The 21,279-nt window shown below is 36.5% G+C and overlaps 2 protein-coding genes across 9 annotated transcripts in view; both read right to left on the bottom strand.

Moving 5' to 3' along the window:
- Positions 1–10,539, bottom strand: part of HEATR5A (HEAT repeat containing 5A) — a 65,870-nt gene extending 55,331 nt beyond the window's left edge. For 3 of the 8 annotated variants that reach the window (XM_087874986.1, XM_087875005.1, XM_087875012.1), the window contains exons 1-4: positions 10,441–10,539; positions 9,809–9,954; positions 3,150–3,378; positions 2,712–2,923 (exon numbers count right to left, since the gene is read on the bottom strand). In XM_087874986.1, the coding sequence (XP_087731112.1) occupies positions 2,712–2,923; positions 3,150–3,275 (338 nt within the window). In that variant the 5' untranslated portion in view covers positions 3,276–3,378; positions 9,809–9,954; positions 10,441–10,539. Of the gene's footprint in view, positions 1–2,711; positions 2,924–3,149; positions 3,379–9,808; positions 10,388–10,440 lie in introns of those variants that run through there. The other 5 variants (XM_087875001.1, XM_034417969.3, XM_087875019.1 and 2 more) reach the window with 4 other exon arrangements.
- An 819-nt stretch (positions 10,540–11,358) lies between these two features.
- Positions 11,359–18,910, bottom strand: DTD2 (D-aminoacyl-tRNA deacylase 2). Its single transcript, XM_034417977.3, has 3 exons — positions 18,699–18,910; positions 17,628–17,697; positions 11,359–16,129 (listed from the first exon to the last, which is right to left on the bottom strand). The coding sequence occupies exons 1-3, from the start codon at positions 18,807–18,809 to the stop codon at positions 15,804–15,806; spliced, it is 507 nt and encodes a 168-aa protein (XP_034273868.1). The 5' UTR covers positions 18,810–18,910; the 3' UTR covers positions 11,359–15,803.
- Between the last annotated feature and the right edge of the window lie 2,369 nt (positions 18,911–21,279).

The following is a 21,279-nucleotide window of genomic DNA, read 5'->3' as shown; positions in this document are numbered from 1 at the left end:
AGTCAGGTAACGTTATTAATATTATGCTATACTGCATTTTATTATAAACAGATGAAATTCTTAATAATCAATAGCTATTAATAAATAAAAAGCTTTTAAATATTAAATTATTTAAGAAAATTTTCTTAACCTATAGTTTCTAGGTATTAGGTTGCCATCTCCAGCAGTATGTTGACTGGTAATTCTGCACAACAAAACTGAAACACAACCAACTGTATAAGGTAGGTTTAAGATATACATTTCAGTATCACTTTAAAAAAAAACTAAACTAAACTGATTCACGACCTGGTACAAAGAAACATCTTGGATTTGCCTTTGCAACTGAATTTATTACTTACAAGTAGTCCTCGATTTACAACCATAATTGAGCCTGGTAATTATGTGATGGTCATAAAGCAGGTCATCATGTGACCCACCCATTTTAACAATTTTTTTGTGATAGTTGCTAAGCCAACACCAGAGTTGCTAAGTGAACCCATTGTTTGTTATGAGTAGTTTTTGCTAGAAACCAGAAGCAAATGTTAGTTTTTGACAACAATATTGTAAATCGTGGTCAAATGATTGCAGGATGCTATACTGTAAACCACGATTTCCTCCAAGTAGACTATACAGTTTGCAAAGAAGTGTAGTTTGTTAGGGTTAGGGATGAATCTGTATACAGACGGGAGGTTGAACAACTAGCCTTGTGGTGCAATCTTTTGAACAATCTTTTATTGATTTATTTTTGGCTGGCACTACCCTGCACCTGATGAACTGTGGTAAGAGATTCCTTTATTTTGTTTTTATTTGAATCTGCTTTTCTGTCATTTTCTGAGATTGATTAAAAATCAACATGCTCTTCTGCACTTCTAAGAAATTCCTACAGAATATCTTTCCTTTTATATAGAGGAGGAATAATAGCATTCTCCTAACTGTCAGACACAAGTACTTCCATTCTTTGATATTCAACATTCCCATGCAAATGTCTCTAATATGGTTTCTAGCATAAATAAATAAATAACATACATACATACATACATACATACATACATATCCCATTTCAGTTACATTCCAAAGTATTTCATATTTTTATTTAAAGTTCTATTGACTCTGTTGGAGGCTCCTTGTTTAGTCCCTTTTACCCATCTTCAGGCAACATTTATTTTCATCAAACTCACTTATTCGTAATGAAACTTACAGTTTCACATCCATGTACTCGTCAACTCATCTATTCAAGATCAGACATTACATTTCTGTTTATCTGCTTTTTCTTTCATTCTTTCATTCATGCTCATTACCGTCTACACCATCTACATTCAAAGTCATAATTTATCATACGCCATGGTCATAACCAGATGAGTTTATAACTTCCATTCCTTATCATGCCTTTGGCCAATTTAACCTTCACATGATGCTTTTTTAATAATACAGAGGAACCAATCAGGCTATCACTCGTAATAATACTCACATAATTCAATGAAGTTCTGCCATATTTTGGACAGTATGCCACAAGCTCAAGCAAAATTCAAATTTTTCCAAGTATATTCATATTTTATTGAAGCTACAATTTCTAATCTAAAGATACCTTGCATTTCTATTATTGTCCACATGTCAACAACTGGGAACTACATGCTATGAACAGACACACTCAAGTTGCAAGATGAAACAGGAGCAACCAATATGTCTTAATCTATTATCCTCTCTCTCAGCTTATCTGAATTGTTTCCTCAACTTGAAGCAAGTAAATAGGAACCACCCAATGTAACTAGTCTTTCATAAAATAACTGATATGAGGGAGCAATTATTTTCTTTAGTATAAATTTATAAAAGATAATGCAATGGGCATATGTTAGAAGAAAGCATTTGCAAAAATGTTTATATTAAGAGAAATTCCATATATGAACTGTTGTTTACAACAAATTTTATGCCCTTTTTAAAGAATGAGATTGCGTTTCAAACATATAAACATTATTAAAATTAAAGCATTTCTTCCATCTGTATCCAGAAAAGGAACACCCATTACTGAAGAATCAATGATGTTATATCCTGGAACTTGCATTTACTTGTGGTTAAATGTTGTTCAACTGTTAAAGCCTATTTTTAGGTCATGTATACTTCCTATTCCTTTGAAAAATCTTACGCAATACTCATAAACTCTAGCTATAACTTAATCTCAAGAATATTGTAGGCCAATGTAAAGGCTATATTTTTATGCTAGGAACTTCTATCTGCTAGTGGCTCACTTGCGAAAGGATGGAGCATTATTGGTGCCAGATTGGAGCTGTTTATTTGACTGTAATTCTTGAGTGCCTGTGTTTAAATGCCCGTCTGGTTATCCACTTCAACATATAAATGCCAATCCAACATTTCTAGGCATTCCTCCAATTGCTGTGTTTTCACCACAGTCTCTTTTTCTAAACTAAATTGTTTTGATTATTCTGTTCCCATCATCCAACTATAGACTCAGTCCTGGACAAGAATACAAATAAAAAGAACAGGAGCTAAAAAGAAAGAAATTGCCTTTGTGTTGTGCAAATGGGCAGTGCATGGGAAAACATAGGGAACTATGGCTCTGTTACCAGGCCAACAAAAAATTGGATGCAGTCCTATTCTAATTTTCAAAACTCACACTCACATTGTATGCAATTTTGTTATTTTTATTTAAGACTCTATAGGTTCTATGAGGAAAAAAATAATATTTTATTATGACCATGGTGGACTTTTAAACTTACAGTTTAGTAGGTAGATAGCTTGGTGAATCATCTTTACTGAGAATAAGCTCATTGCATTTGTCAATTGTTTGGTGAACAGAAAAAACATCTCCTATGCTATACAATATAGCAAGGTTCTTGGCAATGAGTTGTCTAGCAGGAGGTCCTGGTGAATTGGTTAATAAAAATATCAGTTGCTCAACAAGTTTGTTCTGTTTTTCTTTTATATCAGCCTGGAAATATAGAATACATGGTTAACATTCAAACTCTGAACTATCTGAAAAGCTTCAGACCACTTTCAGTTGGGTTCAGACTCATTCAAGTGAAGCCTGGCTCAAAATAGTATTCAATTTCCATTTCCAGTCGCTAGTCAGCTCCCTAAATGATACCCACTCCTAGGAAGAAAAGGAAGACCACAGGAAACAAAAATATCTTCTGTTCTAGTTGTATCATTTTTACCTGATTAGTTGCTGGTAAAAGTTTTTCCAAAAACCTCAGCCATTCCAAAGCAAATTCTGCTTTCTGAAATTCACCCAGTTGATGATAAACCTCTTCATTAAATAGCAAGCTGCAAGCCAACTCCATTCTTTAAAGCATCTCCTGTTCTCTATGTGAAAGCCACTCATGAAGGCACACAGGAATGTTGCTGTGTGATGTCAGCATTTACTGGCTGAATGAAAAAGGGCACCTGAATAAATATATAATAAATATATTTAAGAATGGAAATGACATATTTTAATTTCAGCATTTAATCTCGGGGTGCCTCGCTGGCATTTTAGAAGTATTAATAGTTCTTGAAACTTAATGATTAAAATCTCTTAAAATCGTGCAACAAGAAGCCATTGTAGCATAGATCGCTTGTAGACTGTTGTTTGTTTAGATTTTATCCATCATTTCTGTCAAAAGTTCAAGGTGGAGTACTTCCTTGTTTGATTTTTCTCCATAACCTCTCTATGAGAGTTCAGAAAAAGGACAGTAATTTACCCAAAGCCACCCAACAGACTTCAGACAAAGTCTGAAGATGTACTTGAGTTTCCAAAATATTAACCATCACACTACATTAGAAAACTGTGATGCTACCAGGCTTATTTTTTACACAGCCCAGTGTGGTATGGATTACAGATCATGTGTTTCGCCTATGAGAAGTTATTCCCACACTGATAATAGAAGTATTTTGACCCTTTCAACAGAAGAGACAACCTTCCTGTCCTCTGAATTGAAAACATATTTATTTATTTATTTATTTATTAAATTTTTATACCGCCCTTCTCCCGAAGGACTCAGGGAGGTGAACAGCCAAAATTAAAATACATACAATATGAAAATTAAAATAATTTAAAACATTATTAAATTAATTTGGCTTCCCCAATTTAAAACCCCTTACCCATAAAATTGACCAGTTAAAAATTTTAAGCCAGCCTGGCTTGCTGAAATAGAAAAGTCTTCAGGGCCTGGCGGAAAGTACGGAGGTCCGGGATCAGTCGTAACCCTGGGGGTAGCTCGTTCCAGAGGGCGGGTGCCCCCACCGAGAAGGCTCTCCCCCTGGGGGCCGCCAGTCAACATTATTTGACCGACGGCACCCTGAGGAGACCCTCTCTGTGGGAGCGAATTGGCCGGTGGAAGAAGGTGGTCTCGTAGATACCCAGGCCCTAAGCCATATTATGAGAAGGCAGAACAGATTTTGCCATATTAAATTGTATAAATGCAGGTTTTTTAGTTGATACTTATTGGAATTCTTCTGCTGCAACTATAACACCCCTTTTAATAAATAATACTAAATATTACTAATAAATATTACAGGAACTTGAAAGTTTTGTTCTATATTTCCAGTTCAGATTGCTAAGAGGAAATCAGATCCCACCTTGCCCTAGAAGTTTGCATTCAGGGATTCTCAAATTGTAGGTGAGGACAATTGAGTCACAACCAAAACTGAGCCCAAAATTTCCATTGCTAAACAAAGCAGTTGTGCTGTTTTGCCCTATTTTATGACATTTTTGCAAATCACTGCAGTTGTTAAGTGATTAATGCAGTTATGAATCATTGCAGGACAGTGCAATTATCATAAATACATGCCAGATGCTAAGTGTCTGAATTTTGGTTATGTAACCATGAAGATGCTACAACCGTCGTAAGAGTGAAATCAGATAACCGGTACAATATTTTAAAGTCTGAGAATCCTTGGAACATTTAGGTTAAAATACAGTGATTAGAAGTAGAATATTTATTTCTTAATCCATAAACTCAAAGAAAAACTAGTTTTATTCATATGGGAGTCACATGGATTTGTTTATAATTTTAGAGAACTGCATTATCTCAGCTATTGGGAATTCTTCTTCTAAGAACCAAACATTAAACATTCTCTGCATTTTGGATTGGTTTCTTATGAAAAGAAAAGAAAATTCATAAAAAAATAGGATAATGAAAGAACTATATGTGGAAAGGGAATTAAATTGGCTCAGATTGGATAGTATTCATCAAATTTAAGAGCTAGCTTGAGAATAAAAGTACACTTCACTGTAACTCCATGTTTTAGTATGAGTCAATCTTTTATATGGTGATTAATTTATATGAAGCATTGCCACTGATTTCTTTTCTCAGTTTATTGAACATTTATTTAGGACATGACAATATGTAATACATGTTTCTACAAGTATTTTTGACAATTTTGTACAAACATGTCTGGAGTTTTCTTCTGAAAGTTGATTTTCCTCATGAATTTGAGGGTAAATTCTTTGTTCTGTCATAGTCTAATTTAATTGTAGGGAGAAGAGAATTTCTACCATTAAAAGAAGAGATAGACATGAATGCAGTTAAGCTGTCCACTGAGATCTGATTATCTGATGTAATTTAAGAGAACAGGCTTATTAATTATTTATACTGTTATGATAGCTGGTTTCCACTCAGAGGAACAAAGTCCTCTTAGTGTACAAACTAAATTCACTTGCTAGGTAATAAGTCCTATTGAAATTAATAACCTCATTTCTAAGTGACATTAGGGTGGCAAATGTACTGCAGAAAGCGCCACACATTTTATTTCATAAAAATAATGCTTATCACACTTAGGCATGTGTGGCAAAGTGAACAGGAATTGCATGATAGTTGTCATATACTATAACTACATTTTCTGTAGGTATTCTCCACTGCTATTAGGATCTGTATGATAAAGGAGATATAGTCTAAGCAGACCCAATAGCATAAAAACTTCTCCACATTCTGTGAATGTAGTACAGTTGTTTAGTTCATATCATGTAACGGTAGAGCCAAATAAAATGATTAATTTGAGTAGATTGCAGAATCCATTTTACTTATAAAAAAACCAGCATTTTTTTCTATGGCAAGAAAACATGAAAATTTAGAAAACAAGTAACAGCAATTACAATTTTTATAAAAGTATGTGCTAAATATACAAATAGCAAAACTCTTTCAAAAATGATTTGGAAATATTCACATGTTTTCTAGCCTTTTTAGTTGCAGGGAATTATTACTGGGCTTTAACTTGGTCTTTTTAAGAGTATTAATATTCAAACAGTAAACTAACTGCAGCCTTTCTGCTGCTTCTAATCTGGCATCCCATATCTTGAACATTATCAGCCATAAAGGTGCAATATTTTTTGGGAACAAAGAGCATTAGTGAAGTCAATATAATTTACTCAAATATAAATTCTGTGGTGTGATAAAGCAGATTTTTGAGATTACATTTCAGAGCAAGTGGCTATTTATGCAACTAAATTCATGTCTGATTCCAAACAACAATCAATACTTCACTTTATGATTTATATTTACAAATATGGTCCAGGAACTTTTCTTGCAATGACCACCACAGTGAAGTAAGCTCTTTAGACTCTTTAGGTATGACATGAATCAATGAGTACAAATTCAACACATATTAGAATTGTTACCAAATAAATGACAGGTGAATGGGAATGTTTAAAAGAGGTGGTAGGAAGCTATTTATTGTACCAACCATCCATTTGGGAATTAGCTTTTCTAATTTAAAACCTTCCCAATATATGAGTGTACAGATGCATCTTATATAAAAATGACCCGGTTTATACTTGATTCATATATAATAAATTCTCTCACTCTAAAACTGTATAAATGTGATTCATCCCTGAGTTTGCAAATTTCTATGTACTTCCTTGAGAACAAGTGCTACTGAACCAAATGAGGAACATATCTGAGCAAACATCTATTGGATGAAACAGCAGCAGCAGAGGCCCTGGCATTTGTGTGGTGCAATTTCCCCTTCTGCTCATAAAAGAGACATTCTATTCATGATTAACTACAGTAATGTATATATCAATAACATAATGAACTTTCCCCCACAGGACAACTGTAATAAGGAAACAGGATGACTATTTAAAGTATATTAGAGCTTTGTAACATGAAAAGATTACACATCTATGACTATTGTGAACTATAAAAATTCAAATATATTTTAATGCAATTCTATCTTGACATTTCTTTCATTACCTGAAATTATTAACATCTGTAATTTTTTGTAAAAATATAATGAAGTTAAGCATTTTTGCTTAACTGTATAATAAGACAATATTCAATTCTCACAGATAACTCAAATCTATCATGCAAAAATCATAATTCTATTTAATTACATGGTAGTCCTAAAATGGGAAAAAACATGTACCTAGTTTTGGGCATCATTAAGAACACTAAATCTTGGCAAAGAGTGTATCAATAAAATCAGTCAATAGAACCATTACCCAAGTTCTCATTTTAGTTCATTACCATTAAATTTTAATGATGTAAACAAGAACATACATAAAAATCTTTCTGGAATAACACGCTACTAACAATGATCTCTGTCCTCTCCTCCATCTTTATGTCGTTAAAAAGTATTGTGCAAACATGGGAGACTCTGAAGACTTGCATAACTACATAATATTTCAGAGCTGTTCTCCTTAAGCAAAGAAAATCCCCTAATAAATGACTGATCATGATAGGAGGCATAGAATATTGTAAGTATCTGGAAGAAAAGGGAAAGCAGAATAAAATATATTGAGGAAAAAGGTGATTGACAGACTACAAATATCAAGGTATGGTTTCTTTGTTCAATTAATTAAATGTTATAGTGAATTGAAAGGGTAATTAGAGGAACTATTTTATAATCTTGTAACCATACCACACATTCTTATTACTAGTTATTCCATTAGAAGGGAAAGAATGGGCTGTTACGTGCCACCTTGAATTCCTGGAGAAGAGGCAAGACATAAATCTAATGAAAAAATAACTATAAGAAACAAAAATAGTCTTGTATCAAGTTTCCTTGCTATTTTAAAGAAATGAGTTGAGCATTAATATATAACATTTAACATTTCAATATACAATCCAGTTGATCATTCAGTAAAGCTAACCATTTTTTAAAATCAATTAGGATTCAGACAACAATATTTGTACAATTGATATTTTAAAAAAATACTTACAGAAGTTTCACAATTCCTTTTATGTAGTCACTATGCTTACAGCTAAACTATGCCATTAGCTAAGTTTCTTTGACATGTGGTCAAAATAGCTGCTCTGTCTCAAAATAAATTTGCTTATTTGGCAAAAAAAAGTTTTAGCTGCTAAATAATGGTATTCTATGCAATAAATAATTTCCTACTGAAATCTGAGTTACTCATTCACCCTTTTTTGGTTTTCAATATTATGACACATGGAATAAGCTTGTGCTGCAAAGTATTTTTCTTTTATTAATGTCAGACATAAACTGGTCTATTCATGAATTTCACTCAATATTTTCCCTTTCCTTTTCTCCAGCCTCTCTGTTATGAGCTGTGTGATGCTAGCTTTTAATGTTCAGTCTATTATGATTTTCTGTTGATCTCTGTTAAGATCTTCTCCAATCTTCCTCTTGGGATTTAGAGGTGCTTTTTTTAAAAAGTGGACCTAAAAATAAATTTGGAATGTTTTACATGTACACTCTATGTCCTTGGCACAGCATATATCAAATTGGACCTTCAGAAAGAATAGCCAATCTTATGTTCTCATGGAAAAAATGTAACTATGGGTCATTCAGAGTTAACACTAACTTGTGTTACTATATTGCTTAAAGAAAATAGCTATATAGATATAAACAGCTGAAACAGTTTATTACAAAATTAAATGTTTTGTTAAATACTGTATATTAACTCCAGTATGGCAAATGAAATGTACTTGAATTTACCATAAATATTTCAAAGCTTCCATAACTTCGAAGTTCATCTGTTTATCTTTTATACAAAGCTCCCCCAGAATGGGGGGGAGGGGGATATTTCTTATTGTGAAGGGTCTTTGGTGGTCTCTGATCTTAGATGTTTTCTTGCAGACATTTCATCATCCAATTAGAGAACATCATCAGTGTTAGGCACTGATGATATTATCTAGTTGGGTAATGAAATGTCTGCAGGAGAACAACAAAGATCAGAGAGCACCAAAGACCCTACAGTATAACCATGAGCTATAAATACTCTTCTGTTGATACTTCTTGTATTATTACAAATTTGAACATATTTGACACTTATCAAAATTATATCCTTATACAATAAACAATCAGAGCAGTGTCCACAGCAAAGTGTGGATTCCAAAATGATGCCATGTACACTATATCATCACACAACTGCTATAACATATTTCCATCCTTGCATCGGATGCAAGTATGCAAGTCATAGCATTTGTGCTATCACATTGTAACTTGTGTGTCGTCATTTTCTCTCTCGCATCCCTACAGGTACCCAGAACCACAAGCATTCTATTCCATATTCAGAATGGATTACTTTGAACATCAAAGAAACTAAAAAGGAGAGAGAGAAAGTAACACATCAACAATCAAAAACCATCCTGATAGTTTAAAAACAATATGTTAATTCTGCAAATAGGAACTACAGTACAGTATCAGGTCTATTCATATTTCCTCCAATATGTATTTTCCTTGGGTCACAGACCCAGAGTTTTTACTTTTTTTAGAAAAAAAAAGTTATTTCCATTTAACAGGGTCTTTGGAAATGCTTTGATCTACAGTCTTTTAAAAAGTTTTTTTTTAACAACTTTTTTTTTAGGTTTTTTTACACCTCTTCCTCGATTACGTCTCATTCACACCTACAGTAGTTTCGATGAGCGCCTACCTTTGGTTACAATCATTCCCTGCAGAGCTTCTAGCCGCCCGCCGTCTTTCCCTCGCATCGGTTGTTAAACTCAAGTTACCAATGTGGCTTCTCTCTCCTGACGTGTCCCCAGGCTCGGCACGCTTTTTGCCAGCCGCCAACGCTCCCTAAGGAAAGAGATTCTTCTCACCCATCTTGCAGCCGCCTCCCGAGTGGACGAGCCCGGCCAGCCTCTCCCGTCCGGCCACAGGAAAAGGAGGCAATCAAGAGCTCCGGCAACTCGGGGAAACTGACCGGCCTGCAGGGAGTCGCTGCTGGGGGAAAGCAGGCGGCACAGGGCGGGGTTCTGATCGGGCTGCCACCGCGTTGGGATTGGAATTCGCCCCTCCGCCTCTGCCTCCGCCTCTCCCGGGGAAACCCGCACCCTCCCTTCGGCCAGGAGGAGGAGTTGGTGGCGGGGCCACCTTCGTCCTCTCCCCCTTCCCCGCTTGGATGGCCATTTAGGGCCGCCTAATCGGCCCCGGAGCCATCGAACGGCGGCGGCCAAAGCGGCCGAGCTGTGAAGTTGTTTTCTCAGACTGAAAGAGAAGCTGTCGGTGGGGTTTTTTTCCCCCCTTCCTCCCGGCGCGACCCCCTTCTCTGCAGCCACTCACACGGCCGCGCTCCGGGGCTCTCCTGTCACAGCTGCGCTCCGTGGGCCTAAAGCGCCGTGGGTGCTGCACATCTTTTTAAAATTTCAATTATCCTCAACCGGAAGTTGAGGGAATGGCTTAATTTTTTTTTTTTTTTTTGACAGTACTGTAGTGAAGCTGTTTACTTTGGTTTTCAAGCCTTTTAAGTCCCGTGGGTCTCTCGTTTTCCCAGCTGGGCTGAGAAAGCGCTTGTGCTTCAATGCGCTGTTGGAAACCGGCCCAGTTTTTAGCTGAAAGGCAAGTCATTCCACCACCCTGCTTGAATTTCTCTTCAAACCTGTATCCCGTCCACCAGACTCACCAATGTCATTCCTGTTATGTGAGTTCCTGTGATGAGTTCATAGATCATAAATTCATAAAACTCTACACATGACTCAGCATATTGTGCAAAGAGCCACGGCATTTGAGGAGGGAATTATTACCCAGCAGAAAATGTCTCCATCCTTTAACACAATATGACCGAGCCTCTGTTCACAAAATGTGTTTATTTCATTTGCACGCCCTGGATGTGCAGATTCTGTCTCAAACCAGCCTCAAATATAATCTGTGTCTCCAGACATATGGGTTATAGCTAGCATCTTGAATTATATTTGGAAAAGAATCAGTAACCATTTCAATGCTTTTAACAGTGGTGTACCATTGCTATAATAGGTGTGACAGGTTCTGTGTGAGCCAAAGATTTAAGACAGCCTATATAGGATGAATTGTAGTAGTCCAAATGACAGGTGACAAGTGTATGAGTTACACTGAATGCCTCTAATTTCAGAAAAGGCAGCAACTGTCGAGAGCTGGTTAAAGGGTCTCTTTGTCACAGCCGCCACCACTTTTCCAGTACGATCTGTGACCTCCAGAATGATCCAAAGAGCAATCAAGCAGTGCAACTTTTAAAAATCTGAACTTTATTCACATAAATCCTGGTCTCTTTTGTAGCATGAGTCAATTTTACACTTGGCAGGGAGGCAATGTGAGAATCATATTTTATTTCAATTCACTCAATTATGATTCTTGATGAACGTATCTTTTCTTTTATGTACATTGAGAGCATATGCACCAAGACAAATTCCTTGCGTGTTCAATCACACTTGGCCAATAAAGAATTCTATTCTATTCTTTCATTTGAAAGTCAAGAACTACAGAAGTTATACCAGTGTACTGAAGACATTAACAAAAGAGACAGAGGTGGAATTTAGGCCCATATTAGGAAGATAAGTTAATCATGCTACAATCCAGCATCTATAGATACCATAATCCTGCCCAAAGTCCTTCCAAAAATCTCCAGAATTTAAAAGTGTTTATTAAGAATTATAATTGCAAAGATAAAGATACAAAAAATATAGAAGAAAAAGAAAAGGTGCAGAAAATAGAAAAAAATAATGTAGTAATGAAAAAGAAATATATAAAGAAGTGACTCACAAATATAAACAATTTTAGTAATTTATCACCTCTTAAAAGACAATAAATTATCTTCTCTATGGGAAGGGAAAAATGAATTAAACATGGGAATTAGATAGGCAATTAAATAAGTAATTTAATTAAATATGGGAACATTTAAGTGTTCTTTAATTTTAATATTTAATAAATCCCTAAAGCCTTGTCATTTCAGTCCTGATCAGCAGAAATCCATTAAGGATTACCAGAAATAATAAAGTATTTATTTTAACATTAATAAACATTGAATAAACCAACTTTATATTCCTTGCTTTTACTTTTAACAATCTTAATCGTCAAATAATGTTTTAGAATATGAGTTCTTTTCATTTTTTCTTTGTGCTTCCTAACAAAATTCTTCAAAGCTTTAATAAGCCTCTTTTGTAAATCCAATATGGGGAAATTATCCAGGTCATTCTCTTAGTTTGTTATTTATATGTTCCTTTTAATTAATAAGACATCAGCGGGTTTCCTTTGCAGTTTAGTATAGCATCTTTTCCCATATCATTCTTATAGATTATCATTACTAAATATACTTTAAAATAGGTCTCAATGTTGTCAGGCAAAACTTGTTCCTCTTCCAAACAATTTTTAATACTACCGTGTTTCCCTGAAAATAAGACCCTGTCTTATATTTTTTTGAACCCTGAAATAAGCGCTTGGCCTTATTACCATGCGATCAAAAGCCCGATTGGGCTTATTATCAGGGGATGTCTTATTTTGGGGGAAACAGGCTATCTAAGAAGCAGACACTCTTAAAATTAGCTCCTAGGCCTCTGGTTCAAAAATACCTTTTAATATATCCAATATTAAAATATTTTGCTTCATTATGTATTAGTAAGTCACATTTAAGTGTTCTTCTCTTAATTTTAATATTAAGTTCCCTCTAGTTCCCTGTAGTGTCCAACATTCAAAGTCTAATTCCACCATGTTTTTAAGAATTAAAAGAAAGCATTTTCCTATGGTAAGGTTATGATAAATTCCAAAATCTTTTCAAATCCATCCAGACCCTTTGTTTTTTAACTTTACAAAATCAAAATTCTAATTACCCTTTTCCTGTTTATTAAAAAAAAATGTATGTGTGCATATATGCACCTCTGAGATTCCTGGTAAGTGCCTGGACAAGTCCCTGGAGGTTTTTTGGCAAGATTTCAGAAATGGTTTACCATTGCCTTTTTCCTAGAGGGAAAGAGAATGACTGGTCCAGTCATTAAGTTGTCTTTCATACCTAAGACAGGAATAGAACTCATGGTCCCCAGCTTCTAACCCAGGGGTGTCAAACTGACGGCCCGTGGGCTGGATGCATCACGTGTAGGCCACGCCTACCCCAGCTTTGCGAAATGTCACGTGACAGCAATGTGATGCCACGAATTTGACACTCGTTTTCTAGCCTATGCTAGCCTATGCTAGAAAACTAGCATAGAAAGACTATGCAGTCTTCAAAATTGCAAGCATCTGTGCTACTGCCATTCCTTGCCATTTGAGCCTTTCCCCCACATCAGCACAAGAGAGATGCCAATAAAGCAGCAATTTTGACACAGGTGTGGGAGGTGAGGTGTGTTTTTGGAGCTCTGCAGCCACCAGTAAACTGAGAAGTATAGCAGCCTTCTGTTTTTCCTACAGTGGATAGTCCAGAGAAAAATATGTACAAGGACCCAGGAAAAGAAAGCACAATTTAGTAAGATGCAAGAGCTCTACCTACTGGCCATTAACAGAGTAGTAAAAAAGAAGAAATCCCAGAGAAAGAGAATAAAAGAATAGGCTCTGTAAGAAGGAAACACTGATGCACATATGATATAGATCATAGTATATAGATAATAACAGTGTAGAGTAGAAGAAACATTGTGATAGCAATAGAAGATAGGACAGAGGTAATAGGAAGTATGTAGTCTGTGTGTGTGCGTGTACACACACACATATATACATATAGGATAGAGATAATAGGACTGTGTACATAGTGTGTATGTGTATTTGTATATACAGTATGTCACAGAAGTGAGTACACCCCCTCACATTTTGTAAATATTTAAGTATATCTTCTCATGTGACAACACTGGCTACAATGTAAAGTAGTGAGTATACAGCTTGTATAACTGTAAATGTGCCGTCCCCTCAAAATAATGCAACACACAGCCATTAATGTCTAAACTGCTGGCAACGAAAGTGAGTGCACCCCTAAGTGATAATGACCAAATGGGGTCCAAATATGTCATGTGATGCATTAGTGTTACAAGGTCTCAGGTGTCAAGGGGGAGCAGGTGTGTTAAATTTGGTATTATCGCTCTCACTCTCATACTGGTCACTGGAAGTTCAGCATGGCACCTCATGGCAATGAACTCTCTGAGGATCTGAAAAAACAAATTGTTGCTCTACATAAAGATGGCCTAGGCTATAAGGAGATTGCCAAGACCCTGAAACTGAGATGCAGCACGGTGGCCAAGACCATAAAGCGGTTTAACAGGACAGGTTCCACTCAGAACAGGCCTCGCCATGGTCGACCAAAGAAGTTGAGTGTCCGTGCTGACCGTCATATCCAGAGGTTGGCTTTGGGACATAGATGTATGAGTGCTGCCAGCATTGCTGCAGAGGTTGAAGGGGTGGGGAGTCAGCCTGTCAGTGCTCAGACCATACACCACGGACTGCATCAAATTAGTATGCAGGGCTGTTGTCCCAGAAGGAAACCTCTTCTAAAGATGATGCACAAGAAGCCCGCAAATGGTTTGCTGCAGACAAGCAGACTTAGGACATGGATTCCTGGAACCATGTCCTGTGGTCCAATGAGACCAAGATAAACTTATTTGGTTCAGATGGTGTCAAGTGTGTGTGGCGGCAACCAGGTGAGGAGTAGACAAGTGTGTCTTGCCTACAGTCAAGCATGGTGGTGGGAATGTCATGGTCTGGGGCTGCATGAGTGCTGCTGGCAGTGGGAAGCTACAGTTCATTCAGGGAACCATGAATGCCAACATGTACTGGAGCAGAGCATGATCCCCTCCCTTTGGAGACTGGGCCACAGGGCAGTATTCCAACATGATAACGACCCCAAACACCTCCAAAACAACCACTGCCTTGCTAAAGAAGCTAAGGGTAAAGGTGATGGACTGGTCAAGCATGTCTCCAGACCTAAATCTTATTGAGATTTAGGTCTGGAGACATGACCTATTGAGTATCTGTGGGGCATCCTGAAACGGAAGGTGGATGTGAGCAGGGTCTCTAACATCCATGAGCTCCGTGACATTGTCATGGAGGAGTGGAAGAGGACTCCAGTGGCAACCTGTGAAGCTCTGGTAAACTCTATGCCCAAGAGGGTTAAGGCAATGCTAGAAAATAATAGTGGCCACACAAAATATTGACACTTGGGGCCCCATTTGGACATTATCACTTAGGGGTGTATTCACTTTTGTTGCCAGCAGTTTAGACAATGGCTGTGTGTTGTGTTATTTTGAGGGGACAGCGCATTTACACTGTTCTACAAACTGTATACTCACTACTTTACTTGGCTTTACATTGTAGCCAAGTGTCATTTCTTCAGTGCTGTCACATGAAAAGATATACTTAAATATTTACAAAATGTGAGGGGATGTACTCACTTCTGTGACATACTGTATGTCTATGTATGTGTATAAGTATGAGTTTGGGCAGAAAATAAACTATATAGGTTAAGAGTTGGCTGAAAAGATTCATGGACCAAAACAAAAGTCTCTTCTGTTAAAGGTTTTTGTTTTCCATGATAGAATTATTATTTGTTTTTAAAGTATGATAAAGAAGAAATATGCGATAATGTAGCTAAAAATAAATATATTAATGTGGACCTAAAGTTACTGGTGGACATTTCTATTTTCTTTGCACACAAACATTAGCATCAAGTTAAAGTTATTGTTACCTGTAGCACAGATGTCTCAAAACTCAATTTGATGAGTGAAAGGTCCATTTGTATCTACTCTTAATACTTGTCTGTTTCCATACGTGCCATGCTTCAGGACTACACCAGCTTCTGCACATTTGACATTAGCAACCAGTTCTTTTTCACACTGAATCACAAACTGGGAATAGAGTTCTAGCCCAATTTCTTTTTCAATGTTGGCATGATATTGCATTCTTCTTCCTTTCAATTTACCACCCAGTGTGGCTTGTGGTATTACAAGTATGCTGCCTGGCAAATCCAAAACAGACACATATTTGCCATCTTCGCGTTCACTTAATTTCACATTCAGGATTATATTGACTGCAAAAAATAATAGGGGAAAATATGATTAGCAGGTTCAAACACATCATACATTATCAGTAACACATGTTTAAATTATCTTTATTTATTGAACACATTTTACATTTATGAAACACATTTATTAGTTTTTAGTTTAAAAAAAACTTTAAAAGAACCTGCTTGTGGATTAGTAAAATAATACAGGCCCTGCTCACATAGTCTAAAAAACACGATACAAAGGAAAGAATGGGGAGGGGAAAACAAATGAAAACATTCATGCACCAGTTCTTAATCGTCAAATACTGTATAAATTGAAATGCAAGTACTGTGAAGTTTCCTATACCAGCTCAAATAAAACATTTATCTATATGCTAGTTCCCCCTACTGGCTCCCTGAAGCATTTATTTTTCTACACAAAGTCTTAAAAAAATTGGAGCAAGGAAATGATTATAAACTTCAGCTAGATAACTTTAAGAACTGTTCTCTCTAAAAGTTTCCATCCAGCAAACAGTAAGTCCCACGACCCTTTTTCAAACAACTTTCTGTAATATTGAGATGCCATTCTCAATATTTATTTACTAGTTGAAGGTCCAACTAAACTGTTTCTAAGGACTATTTCCTATTTATTTAGTTATAGATTAATTAAATTAATTTATGTAGGAATTGATTTTGTCAAAACAATAATTTAAAAACTATAAAAAGATAAAACAGAATGAGGTACTTGTCTAACTTCTGCAGGCTTGGACATAGTGAAAATTGGACTAACTTAGGTTTGCTGAGTTCTCTGGCACTGGTAGGTAAGTTGTGTGCCTATGATATTAGCTGTCTGCTGTATTTGTGTTGGTAGCACCTACAAAGCTAACCAAAGGGTGCTTCTGGATGGAAAGCACTTGCCGATGATTTAACTGACTCGTATACAATATTGGATATAGGGCCTCAGAAGCAACAAAGCATTTTGGCCTTATCTGTACTTTTAGAAGGGGATGTACAGTAATTGTACAGTACAGCAAAGTAAACTGCTAGAAGTAGTTGATGAGGTAAGAAAATCTCATCCCTGTCCCATCCGTTTCTTAGTTCTGGTTTTAGTATAGTTTTAAAAAACGTAATATGTGTAGTTTTAATGTTTTAATTATTTTTTCTTCTTGTTTTATAACCTGTAAGCAGCTGAGAATCACCTGACAGATGGGCGGCATAACAATTTAATAAATAAACAAATAAAAATAAATAAAATGTTGGTTTTGTGCCACTTCCCCTGTTTATTTCCACAGCAAACCCTAAAAGATTTTTTGTTAAAAAAATTAAATTTACATATAAATGATACTTAGGTATAAACATAAATATAAGAATTGTATTAATGTTTGTTGCCTCTATTAACAAGAACTGGACATACTGTATGTACAATTGCAGTTTAGAAGGAAATGTCTGTTGTGGTTTCAGAACAAACTTTTGTTTGCGCACAAACGTAATAAACATCGTTTTTAATCACTAGTTCTACGAATAATTTATCTGGAAAACCTACCCATTTTGGGAATAATATCTTCACTGGCCCCTTTGAAGAAACATACATAGATAATAAGACCACGTTGGATCTATATAAAATGACAAAGATATATTGAAGTATTGTTATATATTTGATTGATTTGGACAGTATGATTTACTGTTTACTGTAATTTAAAAACAATATTCTGAGTCCAAATAGTGCAACTGTACAATCCTACAAACTTCAATTAACAGATAAGATTCACCAAGTTAAATGAAGCTTGATTTCTGATTACTAAGTATTCAGGAAAAATAATTTATTTCACAATACAATGATAAAATATTTGTATGTCTGTTTTCAATGTCCGGCATGCTAAAAGCAAGTTTCACCTAAGACACATTTTTAAAACAAAGGAAACACCCTTGAAGAGTTTATGCTAGACTAAATTTGAAGACTTCCCTATTGAAATTTCAAATATTACACATTTAGAAATATATTTTAGTGACAAAGTTCTAAATATTTTTATGTTCCAGATGTCCTGAAGACCTGAATCAAATTTTTACACATATTTTGAAATATATTCAGAATAGACATATGGCTGCTGTTTTTATCAACTGCATAAGAAAAATCGGAAGGTGCCTACATATTTTTGAAAATAAATATAATTCAGTGGGTTTAGTACAAGCTGCAGAAGAGACATGTGCGTTATGTCAATAGATGTCACACTAGTCAAATCAAACGAATTTTCACATATGGTAAAATCCTAAACCATTAAGTATTTTTCTCAGTGCCGGAAATATTTCTAGTAAGTTAGTTTGTGCACCAGAGGGCAGGCATGGTAATAGCCAGGTGAAGTACTTCCGTATTATGAAAAATTCGTTACGGATTACTGCAATAATGCACATTATGAGTTCCTGTTCATTTCAGGAAGGCAGATTACATAAATGTGAAAATCTAATCTGCGGTGTTGTAGAGAGAGATGTGAACCCCGGATCTCTGCGAATCTCGGAGACAGGTCTGTAGGGAAGTTGGGACGAGAGTGATACAAGCATGCAGCAAAGCGAAGAGAATTTGGCCGTCAACCCGCAAGATTTGCAATGCTAATATTACCTCTACCCATCTGGCTTCGGAATCCGGCTCAGCAGGCTTCACTTGCAGCTGCGCGTGCAGACACTGCTGCAATAGCACACGAGCTAGTGGACTCGGGTTTGGGTCAGCCATAAACGGACGCACACACAAACGAGCAACTCGGAGGAAAGCAAACGCGGCGTCTAGCCTTTTTCTCAAACTCCTCCTCCAGTTCCTCCTCTAAGATGACGCAAACTCCTCTCACTTCTTTTCTTTGTAGTCCATGGCCACTGGCTCTTCGTTGAGAGGGAATTCGTTTCTCTGCCCCCTTCACACAATGTACAAAATTAGAAAGCAGTACAGATCGTCCATTGAAAACAATAGATGAATTTAGAATTATTTCACAAAACTTGAAAACACAAGAGAATCTAACTGGTTCCTCCTGTTTTGTAAATCAGATATATTTATGGAACATTATTAAATGTTCCATTTATTGTTCAATTATTAAATGTCCCATAAATGTTCCATTATTAAAAGAGATTATTTAGTCTCTTAAATGTACTGTGACACAGCCAAATGATTGAAAGAGAAAGGAAAACTGAATTTTTTATGGAACTCAAAGGACTGCAATAAATTTGGGGAAATGTGTGAAGCTGGTTCAAAGACTGGTTAAAAAGACAGGAAATACCTGGGATACTAGGAATCTGGATGCCTGGAGTGTCATTGGCTGAAGACAGAACAAAGTATGTACAGTTCAGGTACAATGAGCAGTGGTGCAGTGGTTAGAATGCAATACCACAAGCTACTTCTGCTGTCTGCTGTCTGCCTGCAGTTCGATTCTCACTGGCTCAAGGTTGACTCAGCCTTCCATTTTTCTGAGATTGGTAAAAGGATGTTGGGGACAATATGCTGACTCTATAAACTGCTTAGAGAAGGCTGTAAAGCACTGTGAAGTGGTATATAAATCTAAGTGCTATTGCTATAAGGGGAGATGGGTAACTTGATCATGAAATGAAATCAATAGGTTCTCACTTTGTGATTCTCACCATAGTGTGGAGAGGAAGAAACAAAGCTTCAAGATTGGAAAACATACAAAAAGAAGTGTTGGTGTTGGTAGGAGATGCATGCAGATCATGGACTCTGGGATAAGTTAGTTTTGTCCCAGAAGGAAACCAAGCCCCGAAGAAATAGCTAGGGAAAACAAAAGGAAGTGATTAGCTGAGGGAAGCCAAAAAAGAGCTAGAGAGTTCCACTGAGTCACAAGGATTTCTCAGGAATGGAAAAGAAAGAAGGCAAAAGCTGTAGGTTGAGTAAATGGTGACTCCTGCATCAAGTAGCTTAAGAAAGCAAAAGGGAGATAAAGCAAAGGTTCCTTGACAGAAGGCTCCCCCCATGTGTTTATTGGCGTGCCTACCTCCAGCTTGAGCTCAAGAAGGGTAGGTAAATTCCATCCAGAAAGGGAATCAAACCGGTTGGAGAGGTTTGAGGCCAAGAAGCCATTTGTATGAGGGATGGATGAGCAGATCCCTAGAGTCAGGAGGAGGTGCAAGAGGAACTGATGCAATAGCAAGAGGAGGAGAGAAGAACTCTGCTGCAGGAGATATTTGCAACACTGTTGAATTGTATCAGTATCTTTGAATGTAAGAATTTCCAAAAAGGGCCTCTGTTGATTTTGGGTGACAGGGAGAGATTGCATTCTCTAAGCAAGCCTCCCAGGACTTCAGGTTGAGATTCACTCCCATCCAGCTCAATAGAAACTGTTGTGTCAAGTCAGTTGTGCATTTTATCTGTGTAAAGTTGTGTGCAGTATCAGTTGTGCATTATGTGTGTAATTTAGATTGTAGTTGTTTATGATTGTCATCTGATGCAAGTAGTAAAATAAAGCTGTTCTGTTTTTGGTTCTGAAACCAAGAAAAATATATAGCCTGTTCAGAACAAGAAAGGTCATGGGTTATATTAGATGTAGAATGGGGGATGCCCTGTAGAGCACTCTGCTTAATAGGAGGCTGAAAAAAGGATTTTGTTTTCAGATAGGAGTCAGGAAATTGACCCAGACTTTTTTGGGAGCTTCATTTGGGGTATAGTTTTCTCAAACTTTAATCTAGTTACTGTGTGAAAAACAGTGTCATCCAAAGAGCTATGTTTAAATGTCATGTACTTTAGAGGGAAATTTATTGTTTCTGATTCCAATCCAAGCAACGCAAAGGGCAGCAGGCACCAGTTGCAATCATTTTTAAAATGTATTTCCTTTCGTGGGTAAACTAGCACAGCTATGCTAGGTTACTTGCTTTTTGTGTGAGTGGGAGAAGGTGGGATAGATAAAAAAGAAAAACTTTAAAAGGCAATTTTAAAAAACGATGCCATGGATACTAGGCTATTTTAGAATTAGTAATATTGGGGGTTGCACCTCTTGCAGTGTTACTTTAATTAATTATTGATTGGGGGCCATCGCCTAGAAGTGCCCAATGCTAGTAGCTCCAACCCCGTTGGGGAAAAGCAGTGAAAGCGTTTTACTCCGTTTTGAAGAGGTTTGAATAACAGGGGACTCTTCCCTCCATGTCCCTCCTGTGCCTGTGTTCTAAAGATGCCTATCTTTAGAGGTAAAGCAAAGAGGTTTGCTTTT

This window comes from Pantherophis guttatus, chromosome 1, assembly GCF_059756535.1.
Source record: "Pantherophis guttatus breed Tessera chromosome 1, ASM5975653v1, whole genome shotgun sequence".
NCBI classification, from domain to species: domain Eukaryota; kingdom Metazoa; phylum Chordata; class Lepidosauria; order Squamata; family Colubridae; genus Pantherophis; species Pantherophis guttatus.
The sequence above is the reverse complement of the archived record's forward strand: the minus strand, read 5'-3'. Positions and strand labels throughout refer to the sequence as shown.